This window comes from Cyprinodon variegatus, unplaced genomic scaffold (assembly GCF_000732505.1).
Source record: "Cyprinodon variegatus isolate N-32 unplaced genomic scaffold, C_variegatus-1.0 Scaffold238, whole genome shotgun sequence".
Classification (NCBI taxonomy): Eukaryota; Metazoa; Chordata; class Actinopteri; order Cyprinodontiformes; family Cyprinodontidae; genus Cyprinodon; species Cyprinodon variegatus.
In genome coordinates, this window is record NW_015150691.1 from 570,656 (window position 1) to 583,312 (window position 12,657).

The 12,657-nt window shown below is 39.2% G+C and overlaps 1 protein-coding gene across 5 annotated transcripts in view; it reads left to right on the forward strand.

The window, feature by feature from the left end:
• Nucleotides 1–1,830: 1,830 nt before the first annotated feature.
• Nucleotides 1,831–12,657, forward strand: part of LOC107089083 (coiled-coil domain-containing protein 85A-like) — a 43,494-nt gene continuing 32,667 nt past the window's right edge. Inside the window, exons 1-2 of one of the 5 annotated variants that reach the window (XM_015381637.1) lie at nt 1,831–2,440; nt 7,594–8,696. In XM_015381637.1, coding sequence (XP_015237123.1) covers nt 2,195–2,440; nt 7,594–8,696 — 1,349 coding nt within the window. In that variant the 5' untranslated portion in view covers nt 1,831–2,194. The remainder of the gene's footprint in view (nt 2,441–7,593; nt 8,697–12,657) is intronic. The other 4 variants (XM_015381638.1, XM_015381636.1, XM_015381635.1 and 1 more) reach the window with 4 other exon arrangements.

Below are 12,657 nucleotides of genomic sequence, written 5' to 3' on the forward strand. Positions count from 1 at the left end.
ACATATTGCTTGTTCTGTCCCTAATCGTGCCAGACCTGCAAACCTTTTCCCATGTCCATTTGGAAAGCTTGAGTTTCATACAGTTTTGCAGCTCTGCAGTCAGGGGCTCTTTGTCTGAGTCTCACAGCAGGGGTCCCCTCAGTCTCACACCCAGGGCATGGTCCTCATCCAGTTTGGCTCTAAAAGTTCTGAAACTTAAGAGAAATGTGTTGCAAAAGGTCTGTTTGCAGCAGTTCGGTTCTGAAAGGTTCTTACTTATCCTTGATGGCTCTGGGGATCTGGTTCCCCTGGGGCCCGCATCTCCACTGCGGACCCCAGCTTCATGGGCATGGGAGAGGAGGCAAGGAGAGCAGGAGCCAAAGGGTGCAGGAGGAAATGAAGGGCTAGAGCAGAACAGAGATAATTCTGTGTGCTCTCTGGTTTTCACTGTCTTCACAGAAAGGGAGGTGGTTTTTCACACCTCTGGTGGCTTCCATGTGATTGGCCTGTGACTGCTTTGGCTGAAAAGGGGGGGCTGCAGAAGTCCCCCAGCTGTTATTCACCAAAGCTGCTTGTTCTCCTCTGGTCATCCTATCAAGATGAAATATGGACACTGGTTCCCAATGTCCAAAAAGTTTGATCATGGCATATGGCACAACAATGTGCAGAGCAGTCTAGTTTTCCGAAAACACTTTAGTAGTAGAAGAAGAAGCTGCGTGTTTTGTAAACGAACCTATACTTGTCTGCTCATCCTCATCTTTAGTCAATCGTTGTGCCTGCCCCTCACATTTCTTTTTCTGCGTTTCTTCAGTCGTCTCTGTTGATGTCGTTTTTTCCACTATGGACCTTTGTTGCATCATACTTTTGTTTTTGGTGGTAATTTTAGTTAGGTTAAGGGATCAGAGGTACCTTATGCTAATGCCCTTTACTACAGGGATAGAGGGCAGGATGGCACACAAAACAACCTCTTGATTGGAATGAAATTCCTCTCCAATCGGGCCGAACGAGAATCTTCACTATGAAGTGTTTACATGACACATTTCATACTGGATGAGCTAAATGCAGCTATCGAAGCATCCTGGGCCTCCATAACACCTCAGCAGTACCACAGGCTGATTGCCTCTATGCCACGCCGCATGGAAGCAGTCATTTCTGCAAAAGGATACCTGATCAAGTGTTGAGTTCATAACTATACATAATTATTTGAAGGTTGACTTTTTTTGAATTAAGAACACTTTTCTTTTATTGGTCTGATGAAATATGCTAATTTTGTGAGATAGGAATTTTGGGTTTTCATGAGCTGTATGCCAAAATCATCCAATAAAAGACCTGAAATATTTCAATAAGTGTGCAATGAATCAATATATGAATGTTCAAGTTTTATCATTACATTATGAAAAAAAAATAACTTTATTACAATATGGTAATATTTTGAGGACCTGTAGATATACACTGTAAGATGTTTTAACTGCTTGTTGTGTTAATTTTAATATTTATAGCTTTCAGCAAGTAAAAAAATTACAATTTAGTCTCCAGCTGTGTGATGTTGATATTGAACCTCTTTGCATAGTTGGACTTTCCACAATTTGTTCTTAATAACCGAAAGAAAATTATAAAGCATCTTGGTAATAAAGGTGTTTTTAAACATAAATGTTGACGAATCTCATTAAATCGACATATTAATTTGTTTTTGTTTTTTTCTTACTGCAGAATGACTTATAGTATACAATAAAGAAATAGTAGCTGTGCACATTTGAATTGGGCTGTTTTATGATATGAAGCCCAGCATTAGGTGGAGCTGTTGGAGAGCTGGATCTCCAACCTCTGGAGGGAGCTTGATAGGAGGAGAGAGCTGCTTCCTCTCTCTCCTCTCTGTCTTTCCCCGCTTTAACATCCAGGTAAAAGCTTCTCTCACTTCCATCTCCTTCCGGACCGGATCCCTCCGTGCAGCTGCTGCAGAGAGGCGGATGATGCAGCGATAAGGACCGCAGCATCCTCTCCGTTGTGCCGCACTCAGCCAGGCAGCTGTTGCTCAATGATAGAGGGGGAGAGCGGAGGGCAACGCACAGGCCGAACCATGCCGCTGATTATCAAACGGTAACCCGCTTCCTCAACCTCTGCGGGTCCATTGGATGCGACTAGACCAAACCCCTCCCAAGGGTTTTCTGTCCTTTTTTTTTTTTTTTTTTTTGTCGGTGCGGGGAGAGGTGTGCCAATGGAGAAGAGCACTCCGCAGCCGCAGCCCCAGCTCCAGCTGTCCATAGCGAAGAGTGAAAGTCCTGCCGAGGACATCTCCGGTCTGACGGACGAGGAGCTGCTGAGGTGGACCAAAGAGGAGCTGGTGCGCCGGCTGAGGCGCTCTGAGGCCGATAAGATGAGCGTGATCCTAGACCACGGGAATCTCATCCGAGAGGTCAACCGCAGCCTCCAGCTGCACCTGAACGAGATCAGGGGGCTGAAGGTGAGGGGGAGGGAAAAGGGTGGAGGGGCGCGCTTTGGTGAAGGATGAGATCATAGGTTTGAGGCGCACCTGAGAGCGCGCATCTATGATGTTAGATAGGATAGGACTGAACTTCGCCTTGTCGTTTCCCTGGGCCTTTGTTCCGGATGGACATGCTGAATTTAAGCTTAAATAATTCAATGATGCTTAATAGCTCATTGGTTGGGTAGCATGCTTTAAAGCATTACCAGTCACAGTTTGGGCCTATCACTGATCTACTCAATTAATTTACATAGTAACCAGCAAAACTGTTAACATGAACTGGACTTTAAATATATATATTTTTTCATTTCACACCTAAAATTGTATATATTTCATTAGTATTTTATGATCAGGGCTGCCAGCTTTTTACCTAACCTTGGGGTGAGATTTATAAATAGTTTGGACAGGAAACCCTGTCAGGTTGGAGGTTTTCAGAGGATTTAACTGAAACTAAGTGTCAGAATGTGGGATTTCTATAGCACAGTTAATATTGCTGAGTAACAATAGGTGATCTGTAATTATGTGGAAAATTTTTCTCACAATATTATTTTCTACATTCTGGTGATTTTTAGAGAATAGAAGTAAAGAAGCATGGGCCCTACTGTAATACTTGCATCTTAAATATACTTTAAAGTAAGAATTTCACAACTATATTCATTAATTATTTTCTGCAGTTCAACTAATAAGCTATTATTTGATTACTTGCACTAATGCAGGAACCAGTGCAATCGAAACCTATGCAAACTACACTGTGTATGAATATTTGGTAATAGACTAAGGATTAAATATCTTAAGTTATTATCTTATTCGTTTTTTTTTTTTTTTACAATTGACAAAACAGCTAAACAATTCAGACCTTCTAGGAGGCTGTAGATTCAACAAAAACTCACCATGATGGGAGACGGCACTTCTCTGGGTGTTTCAGTTTGATAGATATGATGGAAATTACGTTTTTAAACATATTCAGTGGACCAAAATAAAGATAAATGAATATGATAAGTAATAATAAAATGAGAACATCCCAGTGGTTCTCTTTTTATGAATCCTGGATAACCGAGTTTTTCTGCACATCCTCTCTGGATGTGGTTGTTTTTTTTCTTGGGTGGCTGATCTTTTGAAAAATAAAATGCAATGGTTGTTTGTTTTTGTTTTTTTGTGGAGCTCATATGGGTTTGAAAGGCAAACCTGAAAGCTTTAAGAATTAAAATATTTGTGTTGGTTGAATTACTCCTAAATTCCAACGGGAGATTATTAAACTAGACTGAGTAGAGTTTTTTAAAGTCCGTCATTTTTTAGTGTGAGAAATTGGGAATATGAGTGAGAGTGTGTGAAGACAGTGAGATGGGTGAGTCTCACTCCCAATGGGTGAGAGTTGACAGCCCTGATACCTTAATAACTACAAAGTATTTCTTGTTTTCTGGAGGTGGTACAATCCTCTTTTTGACCTGAAAAACGTCCATTTAAGTTCTGGTTTAAGTTCCCTGGCTCAACATCTTTTGACCAGATTTGCACACGTTTAGATATTTTTACTCAGAATTATCTTTGAAAAATATAGCAGAATCTCAGTCAGCTATGTTAGAGTGGTTGCAATGCTGGAAATCTGCCCCACTCACAAAACTTCAGACAGGTTTCCTCCATGATGCACTGATCTTAGCTCCCTACATCTTCCCATTAACTCTTGACCTGCTTTTCTGTTTCTCCTGAAGAAAATAATCCCTGCAGAATGCTGCGGCCATTATCTTGTCATGTTAAGGGTGGTGTACACAAGGGTATAGGGGTGTCACAATCCAAAACTTTCAAAGTAGATATCGATCCTGTGGAAAATATTGGATTCTCTATATAATTTTTGATGCATGGGGATATAAAAAAATGGCAAAATTAAACCCATAAAAACATTTTATTAAAATGAAAAACAACTTTTCTAATTTCAACATGAGCATTCTCAGCAGAATCACAGATGCTAGTTAAGTAAACTTTCAAATAAATAATCCAAATATAACAAAATCTGAAAAGGTCAAAAGTGAGTGACATCGTCAAAAGTTAAGGTTGCTGAAGATTATTTCAATGTGAAAAAAAAAAAAAACTAAACAGCAGCAAAAACATGCAAACAACTCCTGTCTTTAGTATGGATACCATAACGAATTAGAAGAAATGTACCCAAAATTCAGCCACCGAATATTTTCGGTCGAAAATTATGAAAAGTGCATTTTTGGTTTTTGGCCAATAGCCATTTAACACAGAGACAACACTACCGAAACCTGCGATGATGCAACAAACATCACATCAAGCACGGTTATTTTGAGTGAGGGGGTGCACTTTTAAACGCTGCACATTGGTCTCGCTTTCATGCTCAGGTCAACGGCAAAAAATGCCATAGAAATCCAAATGTCTCCATCAGCATTCTGAATATTAGAAAATGTGTCACGGAAAAGCAAACTGACATTGAGCAGGCCCACTCCGTCTGTGGAGGACGTGTTTAAAAATGCAAGAAAGTTTCTCATTTATCCTGCCAAGGCAAAGGTCATAACAAAAATATATTAGTGGTACTGAGGATAAATAGTCTAGTACTTTTATTATTGAATAATTCAATTCATTTCAGTTTACTTATATTGCGCCAATTCACAACACATGTCATCTCAAGGCACTTTACAGTTCACCAGATTATACAGTCAAATTTACGATTTAGTGAAATGCCTTGAGTTTAGAAAATTTGTTTTTTAATAGGGTTAGTACACATCGTAGCCAAAATTGCTATGATTTTTGCATTTGACATAACTTCTCTCACTGTTACTGTTTTCCTAATTTTTCAGTTTTGGCCAAGAATTTTCATTCATTCCAGTATGAGTATTTTTAACAACTCTACATGGGTATATTAAATGTAAGTTTTCTGAGACACAATGCATTTCATTTTTAATAACAGGCTAACTGTGGTCTCATCCGAACAGATCACCTTCTAACACATGCTTATGCATTAGAATGGAGCACATATGGCATTTGGAAAACTGCAGTTGTTTTCTTTTCTTGCCAGTGTTCCATAAAGGTCAGATTTGCAGAGGGTGCACATTGTCCCACCTTAGTTGTAGATCTCTACAGCAACTCGAGAGGTACAATTGACCTCTTTTCTCCTGTGATTCACACTCACCTTTCCTGTCTGTTTATTTGTGTGGACATATACTGGTAGGTTTGCATTTATGTCACACCCTTTTTACTTCTCAGGTCTTTATAATGAAGATAAAATCTTGCCATTTGCTTTTTTTGCTTTTGGTAGTTATACTATCACACAAAATTCCAATAAATACATTAAATGAACTTTGAAAAATGCACAAGATTTACGCAAGATGAAATGAGCCTGAAGATTCACCATGCCTTTCTCACTATCGCTAATCTTAGTCACTACCTTCTCTAATAAGGGTAATGTGGCACTATGTCCACAGTGTTTACAATTAAAGTTGAGACTTGCCTGAGGTAGCCTCAGCAGCACGGAGGGATCATTTGCCTCTCCCAGGGACCTTGTCACCTCTGCCCATCCAAGTGCCTAATTACACTGGAAAGAGCTGGAGGCGCTGACAAGAGGAGAGAGGGAGCAGGAGAGGGAGGATTTAGGTGAGAGGGAGGTCTTTTGGAGGTGAAAAAGGAATTATTGTAATGTTGCATTTTTGCAAAATGATGCAATTGCTTCATTTTTGCTCTTAAATCTGTCCTTTCCCCCCCCGTGGCATCTCCAGAAAGGATTAAAGCTTTATTTCATTATGATTAAATAAAACCACAGGGTGAAAAAAGTGTTCAAAATCTCATGATTTCTTAATTTTCCTTTTGATTAAATTATTGCAAACCAGTAATAATAAAAACAAGGAATCAGTGAAAGTCATTATTATCAGGGGAAAGTCTGATCAGACTTGTAATTTTTATTAAGTTATAACAACTGTTATGAATAGAATAGTTATGAATAGATCTTTAATTAAAATGTGATGGTCTTTGAAGGGTTTTGAAAAATAGCTAGGAGCAACACTGCAATTCACTCAGTAAACTATTTATTATGCTTTTCTTTATGTTCATTTTCAAATCATTGATAAGAACCCAGACTGCACTGAAATCCTTTTTATCATCTCCAGTGACTGAGCTGCATGCTGGGAAAGTGAAAAACCTGAACTACTGACCACTAGTAGAGCGCCAATGATTGAGAATATTCTCTGAATTGGCACTTACCAGCATTTTTTAAATGATCAAATTACCGCAAAAGTTAGGAATCAGATAAATATTAGGGATGTATTCTTTTGAGAAAACGGTTAATAAATAGAAGCAAAGGCCTTATATTCTGTCAGATTCACACCTACATCTGTCCAAGAACATACTTCGAAATACTTTTCTATACACATTAGTGGTCCACAGAATGAAAAAATTGGTTAAAATCAGACCTCAAAAGACAAAAAACAGCTGTGATTGGTCCTTGGTATGCCTTTCCAGCTGTCTGTGTGGTCGTCCTTCTCGATTCAGTGCCGGGGCGCGCCATTTTTAAAAACCGATGAGTAGTAACAACAATGGATAACTATGACGAAAGGTTGATTGAGGAGGTCCGGAAGTACAACCACTTGTATGATGCCTCAGACATGTTGTTTTGGAAGATAAACACTCCCGCTGCCGGCGCCGAAGAAGTTCTCGTGACCATCCGCCGAAGTTCTCGCAAGTTCTCAGATAGGCTCCCCCTTGCGCTTTGGAGGGAAACTTCTGTGCGTCCCTAGAAATTCCAGAAAAACGGTGCAGAAGCATACCAGCAAAAGGGGTTGGCAACCAGACGCGAGTGCCTTTTGATGTCTGCGGTTGCAAAGTATAATCTGTCCTTTAGAAATAAGTGCGTCCTTTGGATCTGTCTTATAAGTGCATCAACACACAGCTTATACTAGGGTGCCTTGCTTGTTTACACACTAATTTTCTCTTGCATTTCTTATAATTCTTAAAAAGAAAATAAGCCAGAATCAATATGAGCTCGGAAAAGCCTGATTGGTTCATTTCTAGTGATAACAAATGTGAATTAGTGCATTTGTTACTATTTAAATTGTTAATTATGTTCTGCCTACAGTCATGTTTCTCATTGCTTTCTTTGCTCTTCATTTTCCCTCTTATTTTTCTCCCAGGATATCAATCAGAAGTTGCAGGAGGACAATCGAGAGCTGCGGGATCTTTGCTGTTTCTTAGATGATGACCGTCAGAAAGGAAAGCGCGTGTCGAGGGAGTGGCAGCGTCTCGGACGGTACAGCGCCAGCATCATGCGCAAGGAGGTGACTCTTTACCTGCAGAAGCTCAAGGAGCTGGAGCAGAGGCAAGAGGAGGTGGTCCGAGAGAACCTGGAGCTGAAGGAGCTCTGTCTGTTGCTGGATGATGAAAAGGGGGTTTCGGGTGGAGGAGGGGATGTTATGGGGGGAGGGGGAGGTGGAGGGGGGGGGGGTGTGGGTATGGGAGGATCCCGCAACTCAATAGACAGCCAGAACAGCTTGTTGCTGGTGCCAGGGCAGGGGCTACTCATGAGAGATGTGGGCGATGGGAGCAGCACCTCGAGTGCAGGGAGCGCTGACAGCTCAGACCACCCTCACCATAAACAGACTCACCTTTCTGCAGGAGTGGGCAATGTTGGAGGTGGTGGAGAAAAAAATAGCCCTGAGCTTTTGCACAAACCCAGGTGCAGCAGTATCAGCGGAATGGGTGGACCAGACAGGGAAGTGTCCAGCCCCGAGATCCCATCCGGGCGCCACCGGAGCACAAGCCTAGAGTATCCTTACACTCTGCCCCAGCCCTGCCGGCCGCGCTGTGGCTCCATATCTATCCCTGACCACAGCCGGCTAATGCGAGGCCTGAGCCCAGAAAAATATGGGCGTAACATAGGCCACCGCAGCCCAGAGCAGCACCCCAAGCACCACAGCTCGGATCTTCTTCTGGGCCAAAGGCAGCACTATCAGGGCCAAGGGGGCAGCACGGAGCTCTATCAGAAGTACAAGCGGAGCAGTATTAGCACCACTGGTTGCGGGAGTCCCGAACCCCGGCATGCACATTTGGGGGTCGGTGAGCACCACGAAAAAGGCTGCATGGTCCACGGCGGCAGCCCTGAAACTCACAGGCACCAGTACAGCGCTAGCCCGGACCACGTGAAGTTCAGCAGTCCATTGAGAGAGGGGCAGAGGAGGCAAGCTGGTGATGAGCTGTCACCACACCATCGGAGCATCTACAATGGCATGAACGGTAGGTGTGTGTCTACATTCACAGCTTTAGTTGCCTCTTGTTGTTATGAGCTGCTAAATGCATGCAGGTGCATCTCTGTAGGCTAAAGCATCATAAACTATCAGCTCACCCACTTTAATGTCTCTAATCTAACTCTTAACAGTACTGACAGTGGGGTTTAATTCTCTCCATTTTACTTTTCTGTCAAGCACTGTTAAGCTATTGTCATTACAGAGAATTTTCCCACTGTGGGCAGGGAACTGGTTCTGCTGGGAAATTAATTTCCTATTGGAAAATAAAATCACAGTTCTCTGTACAACATGCACTTGTCTGTGCTGGGTTTTGCTTATTTTTTATAACAGCTGATGTTTTATGACCTACCCTGCTTGTGGAGGGTCTCAGTGAGAGTCTACTAGTGAATTTTGACATCAGCAGACATTTCCATAAAATGAATTCTATATTAAAAATCATTTTTTAAATTTTATTTTTTTAAATATAAGAAAATTTACGGTATATTCCAAAAGCCATAATAAAAAAAAACTAGAAATAAAGGCTTAAAATAAGTCTGTTTGCTTGCATTTTTCATTTTAGATTCAATAAGCTCAATAAAAATTGTATAACCCCTTCTGTAAAACCTAAAGTACAAAATAAATTATCTTTCACAACTTCTAGGTGAGATTGTTTCCATCAAATTTTCCGCGGGTTCTTTTATTTGATTTAAAAAGGTAACACTCCCCCCCTTTTTCTGACTACTGTAAAATTCACAGGCTTATTGGTCTTCTAGCGTCTCATTTCATTTTGTAGGAATGAAGGGAGTCTCACAAATGAGAGTAAAAGGACCTAGTTGTGCAGCAAATATATGTTAAAACAAATTAAGTTAAAATAATCAGTGTTCAAAAGTGCAGCCTTTTCAGTGCAGCAGCAACTGGCCTTGTCAAATGGAGTCTCACTTTAAAGATGTCTGTCTTAGATAAATCAGAAGGAGTTATGGATGTCATAGTGGTGGTGGACAAATCAAAGACCCAACTTGGTTGCTGCTTAAATACCTAACAGTGACTGATAATGATTTCTGGAGTCAGGAGGTTTAATAAATGCTGAGTGGCTCAGAGCTCTCAGATGCTAAAGGACAAATTCCTCAAGGTGAAATATCAGCCTACAATTTAGATTGGTGAATCCTTTTAAACGAGCAGTCAGAGTTACAGATGTAGCAAGATATAGAAATATACTATTAATATAAAAGTATTTTTTTTATTTACTTTAGTTATTAAATTTCCTTTACATGTTTATTCCTATATTTTACTATTAACCTTGATCTATAGTCATATTCAATAGAGCAGAGAATATAACAGAAAATTTGGATCTTTTCAGTGACTCAATTTTTTAGCATCCAATCGCTAATAATAATGCATTCAGTATTTATAGTTTATAAAGCTCATGATTTAGGCTATATTGTAGTAACATTGTGCAGTTGTACGTTTAATTTCTGTCTGTTGTATAGGCTAGTATTACCAGCTGTTGAAGATTAACCTCCATCTCAAGAGGTGATGAAGGTTAATTTTGTATTTTCTTATGTAGCATACTGTATAAAATACAGCATCAGACCTAAAAAAAAAAAAAAATATATATATATATATATATATATATATATATATATATATATATATATATATATATATATATATATATATATATATATATATATAGGCTTAAAAAATGTATGCTTTCTGTTGGTTTCTCACATTAAGTCACAAATAAAAAACAAACATCTGCTATTTTTTGCTATTCATTCGTGGATCTTTGTATTGGATAAAGAAACAGAAATACCAAGTGTTAAATGTAAAGGAAATTACTGAATAGTAGGAATAGCTTCAAACTTTTGTCAGAGACATTCATAAAAAGAATAAATGATTCCTTAAAAAAACGCTATAATAGCTTATTTCTTTAAACCAATGCATGGGTATATATATAGTTTTTTTTAAACTGAAATACTTTAAGAAAAAACAAAAACAAGCAAATAAACAGACCTATGCTGAGACTTGCTTGGATGATGAATGGCATTCACGTTGTTATTCATAATTATTTTGTGATTGAAGCCCTTGTGGCTTTATTTCTGTATAAAGTAAGGACTGTAGAAAAAATATCCCTCTTGAAATGTAGGCATGGATAGTAAAGGCAACAGTTAAAAAGCTACAGTAAAGTGCAGGCGTATAAATTGCAGAACATTAGCAAACATGCTCACTTTGCTATTCCCTAATCTCCTTGGATTGCAGCAGATTATTATAAGGACAACTACTGTACAACTTTGATTTAGCTCATCAGTCTTGTTCTATTTTAGCCCTCCTCTCAGGGAGTTCAATCTTGATGTAAACTGAAACTCAGGCCAAGTCCTTAAAAACCACAACACATTAATGCCTGACAAATCCTTACAGGACAATGTTGTGAGAGCATAGACCACTCACTGCCCCCCCATGCTTGGCTCTTTGCCAACTGTATGCATAACAGTTTTGAACTTAGCTCAGAGTGAAATGCAAGCACCAAATAGCCCCGAACCAGAGCCATAAAAACTTAATTAGGCCTGTGTGTGTGGGTATGTGGGTGTGTTGACTGAGACGGAGTCATATTGTAAAGTTCCAGCCTATTATCTGTCAGAATGGCTGCCTGATAATGAGCATGTCCCCTCAGGGGTCTGCAGGACTGAACTGACCTGACAAGAACTGTAACGTGAAGTGTCACAGATTTGAGGCTAGATTAGAAGATCCTAACAGAATCAACTTTAACCTTTGAATTTTTTCCCTACTTTGTACTGAAATCAATTTCAACATAAGTTCGAATAATCAAATGTTGATGAAATTATATATATATATATATATATAAAAAAAATTAAACGTATTGAATTTAGAGTGCAAGCAGCACCTGAAAGGCAGATATTTGTCCTTTTTTTTTTTTTACCAGCGTCATCCATTGACCCAACCTTACAGCCATGTCCCTTTTTGAAAGAAGAGGGAATTAAATGCCTGTCAGGATGTAGTACTCTCCACTTGCTTGGATTATCCTCTAAACCCTTTGGACAGCATTATTTCATTTTTTATGGACTTGCGTGTGTGGATATGTGTAGAAATTGGGCATGGTGTGTTGAAGTGTCCCACTGCAGTAAAGAGGCTTTATTTTTATTTTTTTTTTCAAATTACGGTTTCATGTTAGGCTTACGTTTCAACAGTTCTCATGCTCAAGCCATTTTAAATTCCTGATAAAATGCACAAATATAGCAAAACAACACTTTGACCTTTTTCCACCTTTTAATGCAATCTGCTCCTGCTTTTTCTGGTAAGCTTAGGGTCAGGCTTATCACACATATTTCTAGAGGGGAAAAGAATTAGCACTAATATTACTGAAAGCCTTCAAGTTATTTGTTTTTTTTTTAAGACAAGGTCCATTTTGTAAAGTAGTAGTAGAATTCTAGTGGAAAAACAAAGAGCATAATTCAAACAGATAGCTTTTAAATAATATTTTTAATTTCACTATATTTATGATATTAATATTAATAACCTTTGTGCATTACAATAAGAAATTGTCCTTTGCATTGAACCAATCCCTTAGGGCAGTGATTCCCAACTGGGGGTACGCGTACCGCTAGTGGTTTATGAGTGACTTGCAAGGGGAACATGAACATATTTTATTTCTTAGGTAGTAAAATAAAATAGGGCTAGGATCTGTTTTGCTTTGTGTGGACGCAATTTCCATTTTAAACCAGCTTCTATCAACCAAAAAGTAAGTTTTTCTTATATGTTTGAGTTCACTTTCAGCTTTGACACTAATCTAAACCAAGCAGAGGAACAGACTGGAAATAGAGAGCAGCCTGTGATCAGCTGTTTTTCATGTTGAGCTATCCGATCTTGTCAAAGCGAGCTCAACTAATTATCTTTTTTTGTCTGTATTTTGGTTTAAATGTGATTATAAGGGAGCTTCTGTTTTATAAATACAGGTTT